Source organism: Engystomops pustulosus, chromosome 9 (assembly GCF_040894005.1).
Source record: "Engystomops pustulosus chromosome 9, aEngPut4.maternal, whole genome shotgun sequence".
In the NCBI taxonomy this organism is placed as follows: domain Eukaryota; kingdom Metazoa; phylum Chordata; class Amphibia; order Anura; family Leptodactylidae; genus Engystomops; species Engystomops pustulosus.
The window spans coordinates 9051256-9064719 of record NC_092419.1 but is presented as its reverse complement, the minus strand read 5'-3'; the positions used below and the strand labels follow the sequence as shown (position 1 = coordinate 9064719).

The 13464-nt window shown below is 44.1% G+C and overlaps 1 protein-coding gene across 1 annotated transcript; it reads left to right on the top strand.

Moving 5' to 3' along the window:
* Nucleotides 1-604: 604 nt before the first annotated feature.
* Nucleotides 605-11530, top strand: LOC140077737 (cytochrome P450 2H2-like). Its single transcript, XM_072125172.1, has 9 exons — nucleotides 605-893; nucleotides 6307-6469; nucleotides 6602-6751; nucleotides 6829-6989; nucleotides 7851-8027; nucleotides 8232-8373; nucleotides 9598-9785; nucleotides 10489-10630; nucleotides 11198-11530. The coding sequence occupies exons 1-9, from the start codon at nucleotides 711-713 to the stop codon at nucleotides 11377-11379; spliced, it is 1488 nt and encodes a 495-aa protein (XP_071981273.1). The 5' UTR covers nucleotides 605-710; the 3' UTR covers nucleotides 11380-11530.
* The last annotated feature ends 1934 nt before the right edge of the window (nucleotides 11531-13464 follow it).

Here is a 13464-nt window from a genome sequence, read left to right as displayed (position 1 = left end):
ATACTGTACCTCTATATGAGCAGCACTATGTATATTGTACCTCTATATAAGAAGTGCTATGTATATTGTACCTCTGTATAAGCAGTGCTATGTATACTGTACCTCTATATGAGCAGTGCTATGTATACTGTACCTCTATATAAGCAGTGCTATGTATATTGTACCTCTGTATAAGCAGCACTATGTATACTGTACCTCTATATAAGAAGTGCTATGTATATTGTACCTCTGTATAAGCAGTGCTATGTATACTGTACCTCTATATGAGCAGTGCTATGCATACTGTACTTCTATATGAGCAGTGCTATGTATATTGCACCTCTATATAAGCATTGCTATGTATATTGTACCTCTGTATAAGAAGTGCTATGTATATTGTACCTCTGTATAAGCAGCACTATGTATACTGTACCTCTACATGAGTAGCATTATCTATATTGTAGATGTGAAAGTGATTTTCTTCTGAACCAGTAAATCTGTGTTGTGATCACTTGTCTCTCCTCAGTCTTTTCGCATTATGATACAAAGTTTCTCTGCAGCCTTTGTGCTCTGGAGTTCTCTCTCCTCTTTTGGACGGAGGGCCCCTGGATGTTATGTAACACTATTGTCCCCAGAGTACAGAATGAGGAAACTCTACACCGAGGCAAACAGACTCCGCACTAGTGTCCCCGACCCAACAGAACAGAGTCCAGATCTGCTGGCGCTGCAGGATGGCCGTGAGTATTGGGGTGACCCTTCTCCTGACCACTGCTGTTACCATCCTGATTTATCTTATTACAAGGCGGAAGAAGAACGATCCAAAACATCTGCTGCCCCCAGGACCCCGACCCCTGCCCCTGCTGGGGAATATTTTACAGCTCAATCTTACAGAATTGCACCAAGATTTGGTTCAGGTAAGTTTGAGTGTCCTTGTTAGTAATACTAAGATCAAAGGGGTTGTGTAGGATTAGGAAAATGCTGCAAAACCTACAGTGCCACTCGCATCCACAGGTCTTGTCTGGTATTACATCTAAGCCTTGCTGTAATGCCAGACACTGCCAATAGACAGGGGTGGCGCTGTTTCTGAAACCTCCGGGACAACCCCTTTCAGTATTCAGTATTGTTACAACAAGACCAACATGTATATAAACTGTGATATTGTGAAATTATGTAAATTACTCTGTGTACATTACTCATTGGAAAAGAATCCACAAATATTTTAAAGGAAACCTACCATGTGATTTGATGCAGTATGAAGCAAACATACCTTGAGAATGCTGTAGCTACACTGATGCAGGATCAGATCTAGTAACCAAAAAAGAAGAAATAGAACTGGGGATATGGACACTAATAGTGGCGTACAGACTGCGGTCGCAGCGGTCGCCATTGAGACCCGGCCCATCGGATTGGGGGGCCTGGATGACTGTCTCAATGGTGACCGCGGTCGGTATGCCACCGGTAGTCTTCCGGACAGGAAGCTCCTGCCCCTCACTGAATAGTGCTCGATGCGGCCGGAAGCCATGAACTAGGATGCGCGGTCGTGTGTTGACGTCATCACGCTGCTGCGCACCCCTTCCTGTCTGGCCGCGGGCGGAAGAAAGAAGATGCGGTGCCGCTGCCAGAGTTGAAAATAAGGTTTTTTTTAAAAAATCAATGAGAGGTAAAAGGCGCTTATTGTATAAAATCATTAATTTGATGTGATAATTCATTGTTGGGGGGGCAGAATATGTAATAATTCATTGTGGGGGGGAAGAATATGTTATAATTCATTGTGGGGGGGGGCAGAATATTTAATAATATTTGGATGTAGAAGATTCCACTGGTTCCTTTGACATAAAAAGGGGGTAAATCACCCAGAGTGAGATAAAAAACTGGATTTTATTCTCTCATAAAAGGAACACATTACATTGTTAAAATTGACAACGCGTTTCGCATTCACCAACAAACTCTTCATCAGGTCCCAGATGGTTCATTGTATTATGTCACAATTAACAATGGCCTCTATCAGGTTTAACAATCATGATCAGGTTTCTGTAGCTGCTGCTGTTTATCGGGGACAAGGCCATTTTACAAATAGAAACACAGCACTTGACCCAAATTTCTATGGTCATGCTATGTGCTGGAATCCACATTGACACAGAACAGTTTTTTCTCTTTTCACTTTGCCTTCTTTTACCACTGTGAAAATGTCTAACATAGACTTAAGGTCTGGGAAAAAAATAAGACTTGCGTCTGTCCCACAGTGGGAGACAAGGAGACAAAGAACGCAAACCCAAGTGCAGACCCAAGTGCAGACCCAAGTGAAAACCGAAGTGCAGACCCAGGTGCTGACCCCTGGCTGTATGAATATCATAGACCCTACAAGTCTGGAATTCACTTGGTACATGTTACTAGAATCAGCTTCTTGGAGAATTGGGGTTGTGTCCCTTCCACTTGCTTTCAATCTGCCATTGGAGAACCTTGTACCTCTTGTGTACATGTGTATTGAGAACAGAAACAGATGTACGAGGATTTCATGGATGAAGATCCTTCTTAGTATAACATTTGGTGGGTGGTTTAGATGGCCATGGTCAGACCCCCTACAAGTGTTGGGCCCCCGGACTACCGCCCAAACCGCCTATATTATAATCCACCACTTCCAGTAATGTATAGGAGATAAAAATGAACACACTAAAACACCAAAAAGTAAGAGATGGAGGAAGCGATGTAGACCGCAGTGACCACCAGGAGGAGTGGATTATCTGGTTCACTTTATTGACAAAAGCAAAGCATTTCACCGTGCTTGATTCCAAAGCCGAAAAGTGAACCAGATAATCCATTCATGATGGAGGTCAATGTGTTCTACATCTTTTGCGCCGGATACTCCTGTCTTCTGCTTTGGGGTTTTGTTGTGTAAAACAGACTGTAAATGTCTGAAATAGAAAACCTCTATTATTGAGGTACAAAACCCTATAATAAAGGATTTTCTAGGAATCTGCTATGTATTCATAGTATTATCCTCTTGACGCTCAGCATCCAATATATCGGACGCTGAGCTCAGTGACTTAGCGCCCAGCGTCTGATATATCGGATTCTGAGCTGATGCCGGTTCAGCTCAAGATCTGAGCTGAAGCAGCATTGGGACACACTGCGTGCCAGCTGTGACTGATAGTCGGCACCCCAGTGCAACACCCGCGGTCGGAGTGGGCTCCTATCGCGGGTGTTTGACCCGTGTTTGCCTCTGGGGGATCTTTCCCCCATGATCGCCCCCCCACGTTTTCGGGGGGCGCCGATCGTTGCTGTGGCAACGCTGGGGTCCAATCTGGTCCCCAGCGCTGCCTGCAGGCAATTCCTGAAAGATGGCCTCTCTGCCGCCATCAACCAGTTCTGTAGCCAAAAAAGTAAAAATGTTATGAAACTTGGAAGATGGCAATGCAAAAACGATAGATTTTTCACACATAAAGGCAAATTTATTTGGCAAATTTTGTAAAACGTAAGAAAAAATATTCATGTCTGGTATCCCCGTAATCGTATCGACCCATAGAATAAAAATAACATGCTTCTTAGGCTATTCAGTGAACATGAAAAAAAAGTAAAAAATCCAGTACAGAATTGATTCTTTTCTACTCCTGCCCTCAAAAAAAGTTTCAACAATAGGTGATACCAACCCCAAAATGGTGACACTGGAAAAAGCATCTCATCACGCAAAAAAAATGCTGTCACATGGCCCCAATAACGAAAAAGCGGAAAATTTATAGCCTACAAATGGGGCCAATGAGGAAACTAAAATGCTGGCAGCTGCAGGTCCCTCCTTCCCTTCTGTGCCTCGCTGTGTGCCCATAAAACAAGTAACATTTGGGGGTCTCTGTACTCGGGAGAAATTGCAGAACAAATTGTATGGTGGGTTTTCTCTTTTTATCTTTTGGAAATGTGTAAATTTTAGGGCTAAATGAGTGTATAACCGGCACAATTTGACCATTCTGAATTTCACCTCCATTTTGATTCAATTACTATGAAGATCTCAAGGGGTTAACAATCTCCCTAAAAACTGTTTCTGATAGATTGAGGGGTGCACATTTGAAAAAGGGGTATTACATAGGGGTTTTTTGATGCTGAATATGTAAAATTTCATTTAAACGGTATTTATCCCCAAAATAGTCAATTCTGAAAATATGGAAAATCGCTATTCGATTTGCAAGCGGCGCGACATCAAAATAAATTATCCAGACATTTCAAAAATTATGAACATGTAAAGTAGACGTATGGGAAATGTTATTCAGCAATTTATTGTCTATGGTGATGGTAGAACCTCCTCTCCTCTATGTGTAGAAGATTCCCCCTGTCTATGGTGATGGTAGAATCACCTCTCCTCTAGGTGTAGAGGATGCCCCCTGTCTATGGTGATGGTAGAACCTTCTCTCCTCTAGGTGCAGATGCCCCCTGTCTATGGTGATGGTAGAACCTCCTCTTCTCTAGGTGTAGAGGATGCCCCCTGTCTATGGTGATGGCAGAACCTTCTCTCCTCTAGGTTTAGAGGATGCCCCCTGTCTATGGTGATGGTAGAACCTAATCTCCTCTAGGTGTAGAGGATGCCCCCTGTCTATGGTGATGGCAGAACCTCCTCTCCTCTACGTGTAAAGGATGCCCCCTGTCTATGGTGATGGTAGAACCTCCTCTCCTCTAGGTGTAGAGGATGTCCCCTGTCTATGGTGATGGTAGAACCACCTCTCCTCTAGGTGTAGAGGATGTCCCCTGTCTATGGTGATGGTAGAACCACCTCTCCTCTAGGTGTAGAGGACGCCCCCTGTCTATGGTGATGGCAGAACCTCCTCTCCTATAGGTGTAGAGGATGCCCCCTGTCTATGGTGATGGTAGAACCTCCTCTCCTCTAGGTGTAGAGGATGCCCCCTGTCTATGGTGATGGCAGAACCTCATCTCCTCTAGGTGTAGAGGATGCCCCCTGTCTATGGTGATGGTAGAACCACCTATTCCTCTAGGTGTAGAGGATGCCCCTGTCTATGGTGATGATAGAACCTCCTCTCCTCTAGGTGCAGATGCCCCCCTGTCTATGCTGATGGTAGAGCCGCCTCTCCTCTAGGTGTACAGGATGCACCCTGTCTATTGTGATGGATGGTAGAACCTCCTCTCCTCTACGTGTACAGGACACCCCCTGTCTATGGTGATGGTAGAACCTCCTCTCCTCTAGGTGTAGAGGATGCCCTCTGTCTATGGTGATGGTAGAACCTCCTCTCCTCTAGGTGTAGAGGATGCTCTCTGTCTATGGTGATGGTAGAACCTCCTCTCCTCTAGGTGTAGAGGATGTCCCCTGTCTATGGTGATGATAGAACCTCCTCTCCTCTAGGTGTTGAGGATTCCCCCTGTCTATGGTGATGGTAGAAGCTCCTCTCCTCTAGATATAGAGGATGCCACTGTCTATGGTAATGGTAGAACCTCCTCTCCTCTAGGTGTAGAGAATGTCCCGTCAATGGTGATGGTAGAACCTCCTCTCCTCTAGGTATAGAGGATGCCCTCTGTCTATGGTGATGGTAGAACCTCCTCTCCTCTAGGTGTACAGGACGCCCTCTGTCTATGGTGATGGTAGAACCTCCTCTCCTCTAGGTGTAGAGGATGTCCCCTGTCTATGGTGATGGTAGAACCTTGTCCCCTTGTCCTGGCCACAAGCCTAGGTATAAAAATATCTTTGGAGAGATCCTTGTGCTGCCCGTTCAGGTATTTGCACATAGTAATGAGGTCTCTGACAGTCTTCTTTTTTCTAAACTGAATAATCTAAAGTTTTGTAATCGGTCATGTATTCTAGTCCCCCTTTTCTCCTAATAATCTTGGTTCCTCTCCCCTGCACCCGTTCCTCTTCCACTATGTCCTTTTTATACACTGGTGCCCAAAATTGTACACAATATTCCATGTGTGGTCTGACCAGGGATTTGTATAAGGGCAAAACTACATCTTTATCATGAGAATCTATTCCTCTCTTGATACATCCCATAATTTTATTTGCTTTAGCAGCAGCCGCCTGGCTCTGGTCAATAAAATTAATTTTACCATCTACCAATACCCCCAAGTCTTTTTCTCCATTAGTTTTACCAAAAATGTTATCATTTAATGCATAATTATAATTTTCTCTTCCTTGACCCAAGTGCATAACCTTTCATTTATCTACATTAAACCTCATATGCCATTGGTCAGCCTAGGACTCCAGCTTCCACAAATCCCTCTTTAATGTTATACTATCCTCCTCTGTATTACTTACTTTACAGAGTATTATGTATATTTACTTTTCAGCTTTGTTAAGAGTCTCATCTTTATCCTTGGTTCCTTGTGTTCATGCAGCTCAGTAAGAAATATGGACCCGTGTACTCGATGCAGTTTGTTCACATGTCTTCCGTCATCTTAGTTGGATATGAGACTGTTAAGGAAGCCCTTGTTGACCGTGGAGATATATTCAATGATAGAGGCGACATTGAGGTTCTCTCTCTACTCTTTGGAAACTATGGTAAATATGACCATTAGTTGACATCTTTTGGATATATTTTTGGTAATAAGGTTAGAAATAATTAGAAGATTAAATACAGACGTCCCATGTGTGTAAAGTACCCAAGGATCTTTTTTTTTTACTATCTTCTAGGGGTTGTTATGACCAATGGAGAGAGGTGGAAAGCAATGAGAAGATTTTCTCTTATGACCTTGAGAAATTTTGGAATGGGCAAGAAAAGCATTGAAATGAGAATCCAAGTGGAGGCCCAATGTCTTAGAGAAAGAATTTTGCAAAACCAAGGTGTGCCAAAGGATATGTTATATTTTTTCTGGTTCAATGTAATATTTTTTTCTAATATTATTAACTTTTCTTTGAAGATACATCATTTGACCCGACGTACCTCTTAGGACTGGCTGTATCGAATGTCATATGTTCTGTTGTGTTTGGTGAGAGATTTGACTATGAAGACAAGAAGTTCTTGACCCTTTTATCTTACAACCGAGAAATCTTCAAGAGACTTAATTCTCTTTCTGGTCAGGTAAATTTTTTAAACATTAATTTATCCATAAAACAACTTTATCCCCCCCCCCTACTTCCCCATTACTAACACGAGATGTATACCAAAATCCCCCAGGCCTGAATCCAAATGTTGCAGAAGATATACTTCTGTCAAAGAAAAGGATAACGGCAACTGGCTAAGGATAGACCTTCACCAATCCAAAATGTAACCATCACCAGGGATGATGGGATGTTCTACTTTAATATTGAGCAAAACAAACACTGGGGCTCATTTACTAAGGGTCCGAACACCGCACTTTCGTCGGGTTTCCCAAATATTTCCGATTTGTGACAGATTGCCCCGGGATTTTGGCGCACGCGATCGAATTGTGCCGCATCGGCGCCGGCTTTCATGCGACAGAAATGGGGGGCGTGGCCTTCGGACAACCCGCTGGATGTGGAAAAACCTCGGAATTTAAAAAATAATTTGTGTCGCAAGAGCAGCACTTACATGCACCGGGACGAACAAGGTGAACTCCGGCGGACCTCGGCGCAGCAGCGACACCTGCTGGATATCGGGCGCACGACCTTAATGAATCCTGGCAGACCTGAATAAGCATCGGACAACGCCCCACGGGATCGCAACTGGACCGGGTAAGCAAATGAGCCCCATTGTTTCAACCACATACACGGCTGGTTCCAGGTTTTGGATATGGTGGTCCAGTAGAGCCCAAGTCTTCCAGAGAGGCTTTCATCTAATCCTTCCTTGGCCTTGATTTTCAACGGTCAGGAGTCTAGAGCAGATTTGTCACATAATCTAAAAGAAATTTCTAAGGAGGCTTTTTTTCATTTAGTAGATGTTTTTTCCACATTAGGAGATGACTGATATAATATTTTTCAGCTTCTTGGTATGTTCCCACGTCTAATGAAATGTCTTCCTGGACCACATCAGAAAATTTTAACAAATAATATCAAGTTAAGACAGTTTGTGAAGGACATGGTGAAATCGCACCAAGACACCATTGATGAGAATTGTCCACGGGACCTCATTGACTGCTTCCTAATAAAAATGGAAGAGGTATGTATGACCATATGAATATATTTTCTCTTAACCTTTATATTAATGGTCCAGGTGCTGGGTGCACGGTTCTATTTGACATGGCAGGACTTACCAAACCATTCACAAGTGAAAGTGAAAGTTTGTGTAAAAATTCTTACATTAATCATGTTGAAATTGTAAAAAGTTTATAAAATTCTAGTAACACAATCACTTCCGTTACAGGAAAAAAATAATCCAGAAACTGAGTTCCAGGAGAAAAATTTACAAGGGATAATAATTGACTTGTTTTTTGCTGGGACGGAGTCTACAACTATGACTTTGAGATACAGCTTCCTAATACTACTCAAATACCCCCATGTACAAGGTGAGATGTCCAGATATATATGGTGTAATGGTCACTATGTTAAGAGCATGTTCCACCTTTCTCTCCATCATCGGCAGATATTTACAATTGGTTGATTCTTCTTAAATTCAATCTTTAAAAGGTTTTCTAAAAATCCTGTTGACCTAAACATGGAATAGGTCCTCACTGTCATATCGGAGGGTGAATGGAGTCAATCGAGCCCCCCTGCACACTGAACTCACCTCTCCACGCTCCTGCAAGCGGCCTGGCCCGACTCTGAGGCTAGTTGCCCCTGTGGAACAACCTGGTGGTACCCTGCTGCAGCAAGTCCATCCCGCTTTGCGGCGGGCTCCGGTGAAGACCAGGTGCCACTTAGACTCCAGTCCCAAGTGTCGGCTAGAACCACCTACCACAGTTGTCCAGGAGGTCCACTGACCCTGAATCCTGACACCTCCCATTCAAATGAATGGAATATAATGTGTAGTAACCTGGTTTGACCATAACACAAGAGACGGCGCTGTCTACTTCTTTTCTCATTTTCTGTGTATCACCATGCGGTTTGGTTAAACCTTTTACCAAGAAGTTTTCATGTAGTTGAATACAGTGTGGGCGAGATTTATCAGGGCCAATTAATTTTGCTGGAGTCTGTGTAACCAAAATGTATGACAAATCTATTATATATCGCAGGATTTTAGTTAAATGTGATGAATATTTAAGTCTCAAAATTTTTCAACGTACTATGCCACATACTAGAGTCCAAAAAGTTGAAAAAATCCTAATCGCTCTGTAATGGCGACAGAAAATCACAAAGAAGTTCTAGTGTTGGGTTATCAACCATGTGGAGGGTTAAATCTTCAATGCTGCTCCCATAAGGTGCAGAAGAAGAATGAAGAAATCTGGCGATACCTTTTTGAGGGTAACTGAGTATATTTGATGGTGGAGCTTTGGAGAATACTAGTTCTCTTCGTCGGATATGGTGTCAACATCATGTCTGACGAAGAGAACTAGTATTCTCGAAAGCTCCACCATCAAATATACTCCGTTAGCTTCAAAAAGGTATCGCCAGATTTCTTCACTCTTCTTCTGCTCTCCATGGCTAACACGGTACAAATCTACATTACCAGCACATAAAGTGCCTGCAGCCAATGCGACCTCTGATGTTTTTATTGTGAATGGATCCCCCCTTCAATTTTATGAAACTTTTGAAAGCTGTGGATTGTATTGTTCCTTTTTCTTCTTCTTTAGAGAAGATCCATGAAGAGATTGACCGTGTAGTAGGTCAGAACAGATGTCCATCAGCAGAAGACAGGGCTCGGATGCCATATACCGATGCTGTCGTCCATGAAATTCAGCGCTTTGCAGACATTTTTCCTATAGGACTGTCTCGTGCAGCGAGGCAAGACACAACTTTAAATGGATTTCACATTCCCAAGGTAAACTAACAATCGAAGAGCAATATTCTATAGTATATGCCACCACAAGGGCTCAGCTGAACTTACTGATCTTGGGGCAAACGTTTAACTGGAATCGGCCTTTACAGCTCTATTTTTCCATACAGTATGGTACCAAGAGAATACCGGGACCCGTTTAGCTGATTTTATCTTCTCTTTCTTCCCTTACTTGACTTTATGTTAACTGTTGCACTTTTGGAATCGATTAAAGGGGTTGTTCGAGGCAGCTATGTGGCCGGTGTGGGGGGGGGCTGCTTAAAAAAATGTAATTACGCTGAGCGCAGCACAGAAGTTTCACTCAGACCAGTTTTTGGTCAGGCAAGGTGGTTGCCCACTCTTACCTGTCACCATATCCCAGTACTATATCAGATGCTGGCATATGGGGATGGGTTGGCGTGGAAGCTTGCCTGAGCGGAGAGACAATGGGAGGGGAGGTAAGTACATGTTTAATTTTTAAGCAGCCCCCCAGCCACATAGCTGATTTCAAATATCTTGGACAATCCCTTCAATAATCCGATGCAGAGGAGGGGCCTGTATGGCAGTATATATATTATATATGCTGCTTAGACTTCCAGACACCAAAAGATTTGTTGTAAAAGTTCCTTGTTGGACCACTAGTTTATAGACCCCTTATAGCAATACCGCTGTTATGCCGAATTATTAATGTATTTATCATTCACTTTAGGGAACGATGGTGGTCCCTATTATAACCTCCGTCCTGAAGGATCCATATCATTTTAAGAACCCAGAAAATTTTGATCCTGGACACTTTCTTGATGAGAATGGGGACTTCAAGAAGAATGAAGCTTTTTTGGCATTTTCTGCAGGTACTGTAAAATTGAAGGGGTTTCACTAACAAATTGGCAATTGCTCTTGGCATAGGAATGAGTAAGGTCCATGGTTTAAGGTCCAGGATAAGAAAGGATATGGTCTAATTCAATGGAGCATCAGATCAAACATTTGCTTCCTGTCTCGGACCTTTGCTTCCTGTCCGGGTGCAGGATTTGGGTGCAAAACAAGCGACCAGAAATATTGCTGCATTGGCTGCCGAAAAGCCAATTCTGCATACTAACACCCCTAGCAACCAGCCATGGCTTTAATTGGTCAGGGGTGTGCCCTTGGCCAATCACAATGATGGCTTGTTGCGATGGGCATTCATTTGCTGGATTGGCTTTTCGGCAACTAACCCAACAAAATGTCTGGGTCACCTGAAGCCCGAAATCCAATGCTGTCCCTCATTGCAAAGTCAGTCCCATGGGCCTTATTGGGCTCACATCTAGTTAAGTATTTAAGTTTATTTTTTACATTTTTATCATGTAAAAACTTTAAAAAGGTCAATTTGGGACTCTATAATATGGACCACAGTCTAATATATTGTATTTTAAATCTACCAGGCAAACGTATGTGTATCGGCATGAGTCTGGCCCGAATGGAAATCTTCCTGTTCCTCACCACTTTACTACAAAAGTTTACTCTCAAGCCAACTATGGACAGAAACCTCATAGACATTAGACCGGTACCCAACACCAATGGCTCCCAACCTCACGACTACGAGATGTTTGCTGTCCCTCGCTGAATATTCATCCCATGAAATGCTGAGGTCACATAACACATACACGTGTTGCAATGTCCTTGAGTACAGAGTAAGATTGCATCAAAAAGAGTAGTGTCAGTACTGAAATAGCAAAATGTAAAGAAAAAAATAAAGAGTATTTGGTGTGATCACACTTTTCCTGCAATAAACTAATCATATTTCTAAGTAACACCTGTAACTCAAAAAAAGGGGAGGATCATGTGTGTCGGCAGGGATTTATCACTTGGAGTTTATTACAGATTTGCCATTGGCAAACTAGGAGACCCATATCCAGACACAGAGGGGGTCATTTACTAAGGGCCCGATTCGCGTTTTCCCGACGTGTTACCCGAATATTTCCGATTTGCGCCGATTGTACCTGAATTGCCCCGGGATTTTGGCACACGCGATCGGATTGTGGCGCATCGGCGCTGACATGCACGCGACGGAAATCGGGGGGCGTGGCCGAACGAAAACCCGACGGATTCGGAAAAACCGCCGCATTTAAGAAAAAAAATGTGTTGCGAAAATTACACTTACCTTCACCAGGTATAGGCTGGTGAATTTCAGGGCATTCCAGTGCACCTCCGGGGAACTTCAGCGCAGCAGCGCCACCTGGTGGACGGCGGAGGAACTACCTTAGTGAATCCCAGTCGGACCCGAATCCACCGCAGAGAACAAAACGCTGGATCGCGAACGGACCGGGTAAGTAAATCTGCCCCAGAGTTGTGTTTAAAACGTAACTTTTACTAAGTGTCTAATAAAAAAGACTAGTTATCTAGCGATTCGCATTACTGGGTACTCAAACTGGTGTTATGTTTAAAAACACAGTGCGCTACCCTGGTTTTTTATGGCCAGGCCTGATTTGCTAGTTTAGTGTCTATTAGAGTACACACACGGATATGTATACAGGTAGAGCATGAACCAGCTATGCTTATAGCAATGCTGAGTGTGTGGTAACAAGGTGTCTATAGTGATTTGAGTTGAGAGGCCGCAAGTCTGTGGTCTCAAGTGGCCACTTGATTGTCTCAGAGGTAAGTCTCAGATAGTATAGACTGTATATTCATTCCACACTCCTGACGTGGTTAATATTAAGACTATAGTTTAGCCACAAGGGTGGCTGTGTTCACACTATAGTCCTTGAGTGAACAGGTCCAAATGGCACACACACACATACACAATGGGGCAGATTTACTTACCCGGCCCATTTGCGATGCAGCGGCGCGTTCTCTGCACAGGATTCAGGTCCGGCCGGGATCTATGAAGGTAGTTCCTCCGCCGTCCACCAGGTGGCGCTGCTGCGCTGAAAATCATCTCAACGCGCCGGAATGCACCACCTCGGACCAAGTGAAGGTAAGCGCTTCCCAAGCGACACTTTTTCGGTTTTTAAATGCGGCGGTTTTTCCAAATACCTCGGGTTTTCGTTCGGCCACGCCCCCAATTTCCGTAGTGCGCAAGCCGGCGCCGATGCACCACAATCCGATCGCGTGCGCCAAAATCCCGGGGCAATTCAGGTACAATCGGCGCAAATCGGAAATATTCGGGTAACATGTCGGGAAAACGCGAATCGGGCCCTTAGTAAATGACCCCCATTGAGATAGATAGCTAGGATTATTGTAGGCACTGGCTAGCCCAGACCCCTGATGAAGCCAGTTTAGCTAGTGAAACATGTCGGGGGGCTAATTCAGCATTTTAACTAGCAGTGTACCGCGTTCTGGCTAGCCAGTGCCTACAATAATCCTAGCTATCTATCTCAATGGGGCAAATTTACTTACCCGGCCCATTCGCGATCCAGCGGCGCGTTCTCTGCTCTGGATTCGGGTCCGGCCGGGATTTAAGAAGGTAGTTCCTCCGCCGTCCACCAGGTGGCGCTGCTGCGCTGAAAGTCATCTCATCGCACCGGAATGCACCACCTCGGACCAGGTGAAGGTAAGCGCTCCCCAAGCGACACTTTTTCGGTTTCTAAATGCGGCGGTTTTTCCGAATACGTCGGGTTTTCGTTCGGCCACGCCCCCCGATTTCCGTTGCGCGCATGCCGGCGCCGATGCGCCACATTCCGATCGCGTGCGCCACAATCCCGGGGCAATT

Coding starts and splice junctions, on each gene's coding strand:
- LOC140077737 (XM_072125172.1), top strand. CDS start 711: ATGGCCGTGAGTATTGGGGTGACCCTTCTCCTGACCACTGCTGTTACC. Junction 894..6,306: donor TGCACCAAGATTTGGTTCAG/GTAAGTTTGAGT, acceptor GTGTTCATGCAG/CTCAGTAAGAAATATGGACC. Junction 6,752..6,828: donor AAGAATTTTGCAAAACCAAG/GTGTGCCAAAGG, acceptor TTTTCTTTGAAG/ATACATCATTTGACCCGACG.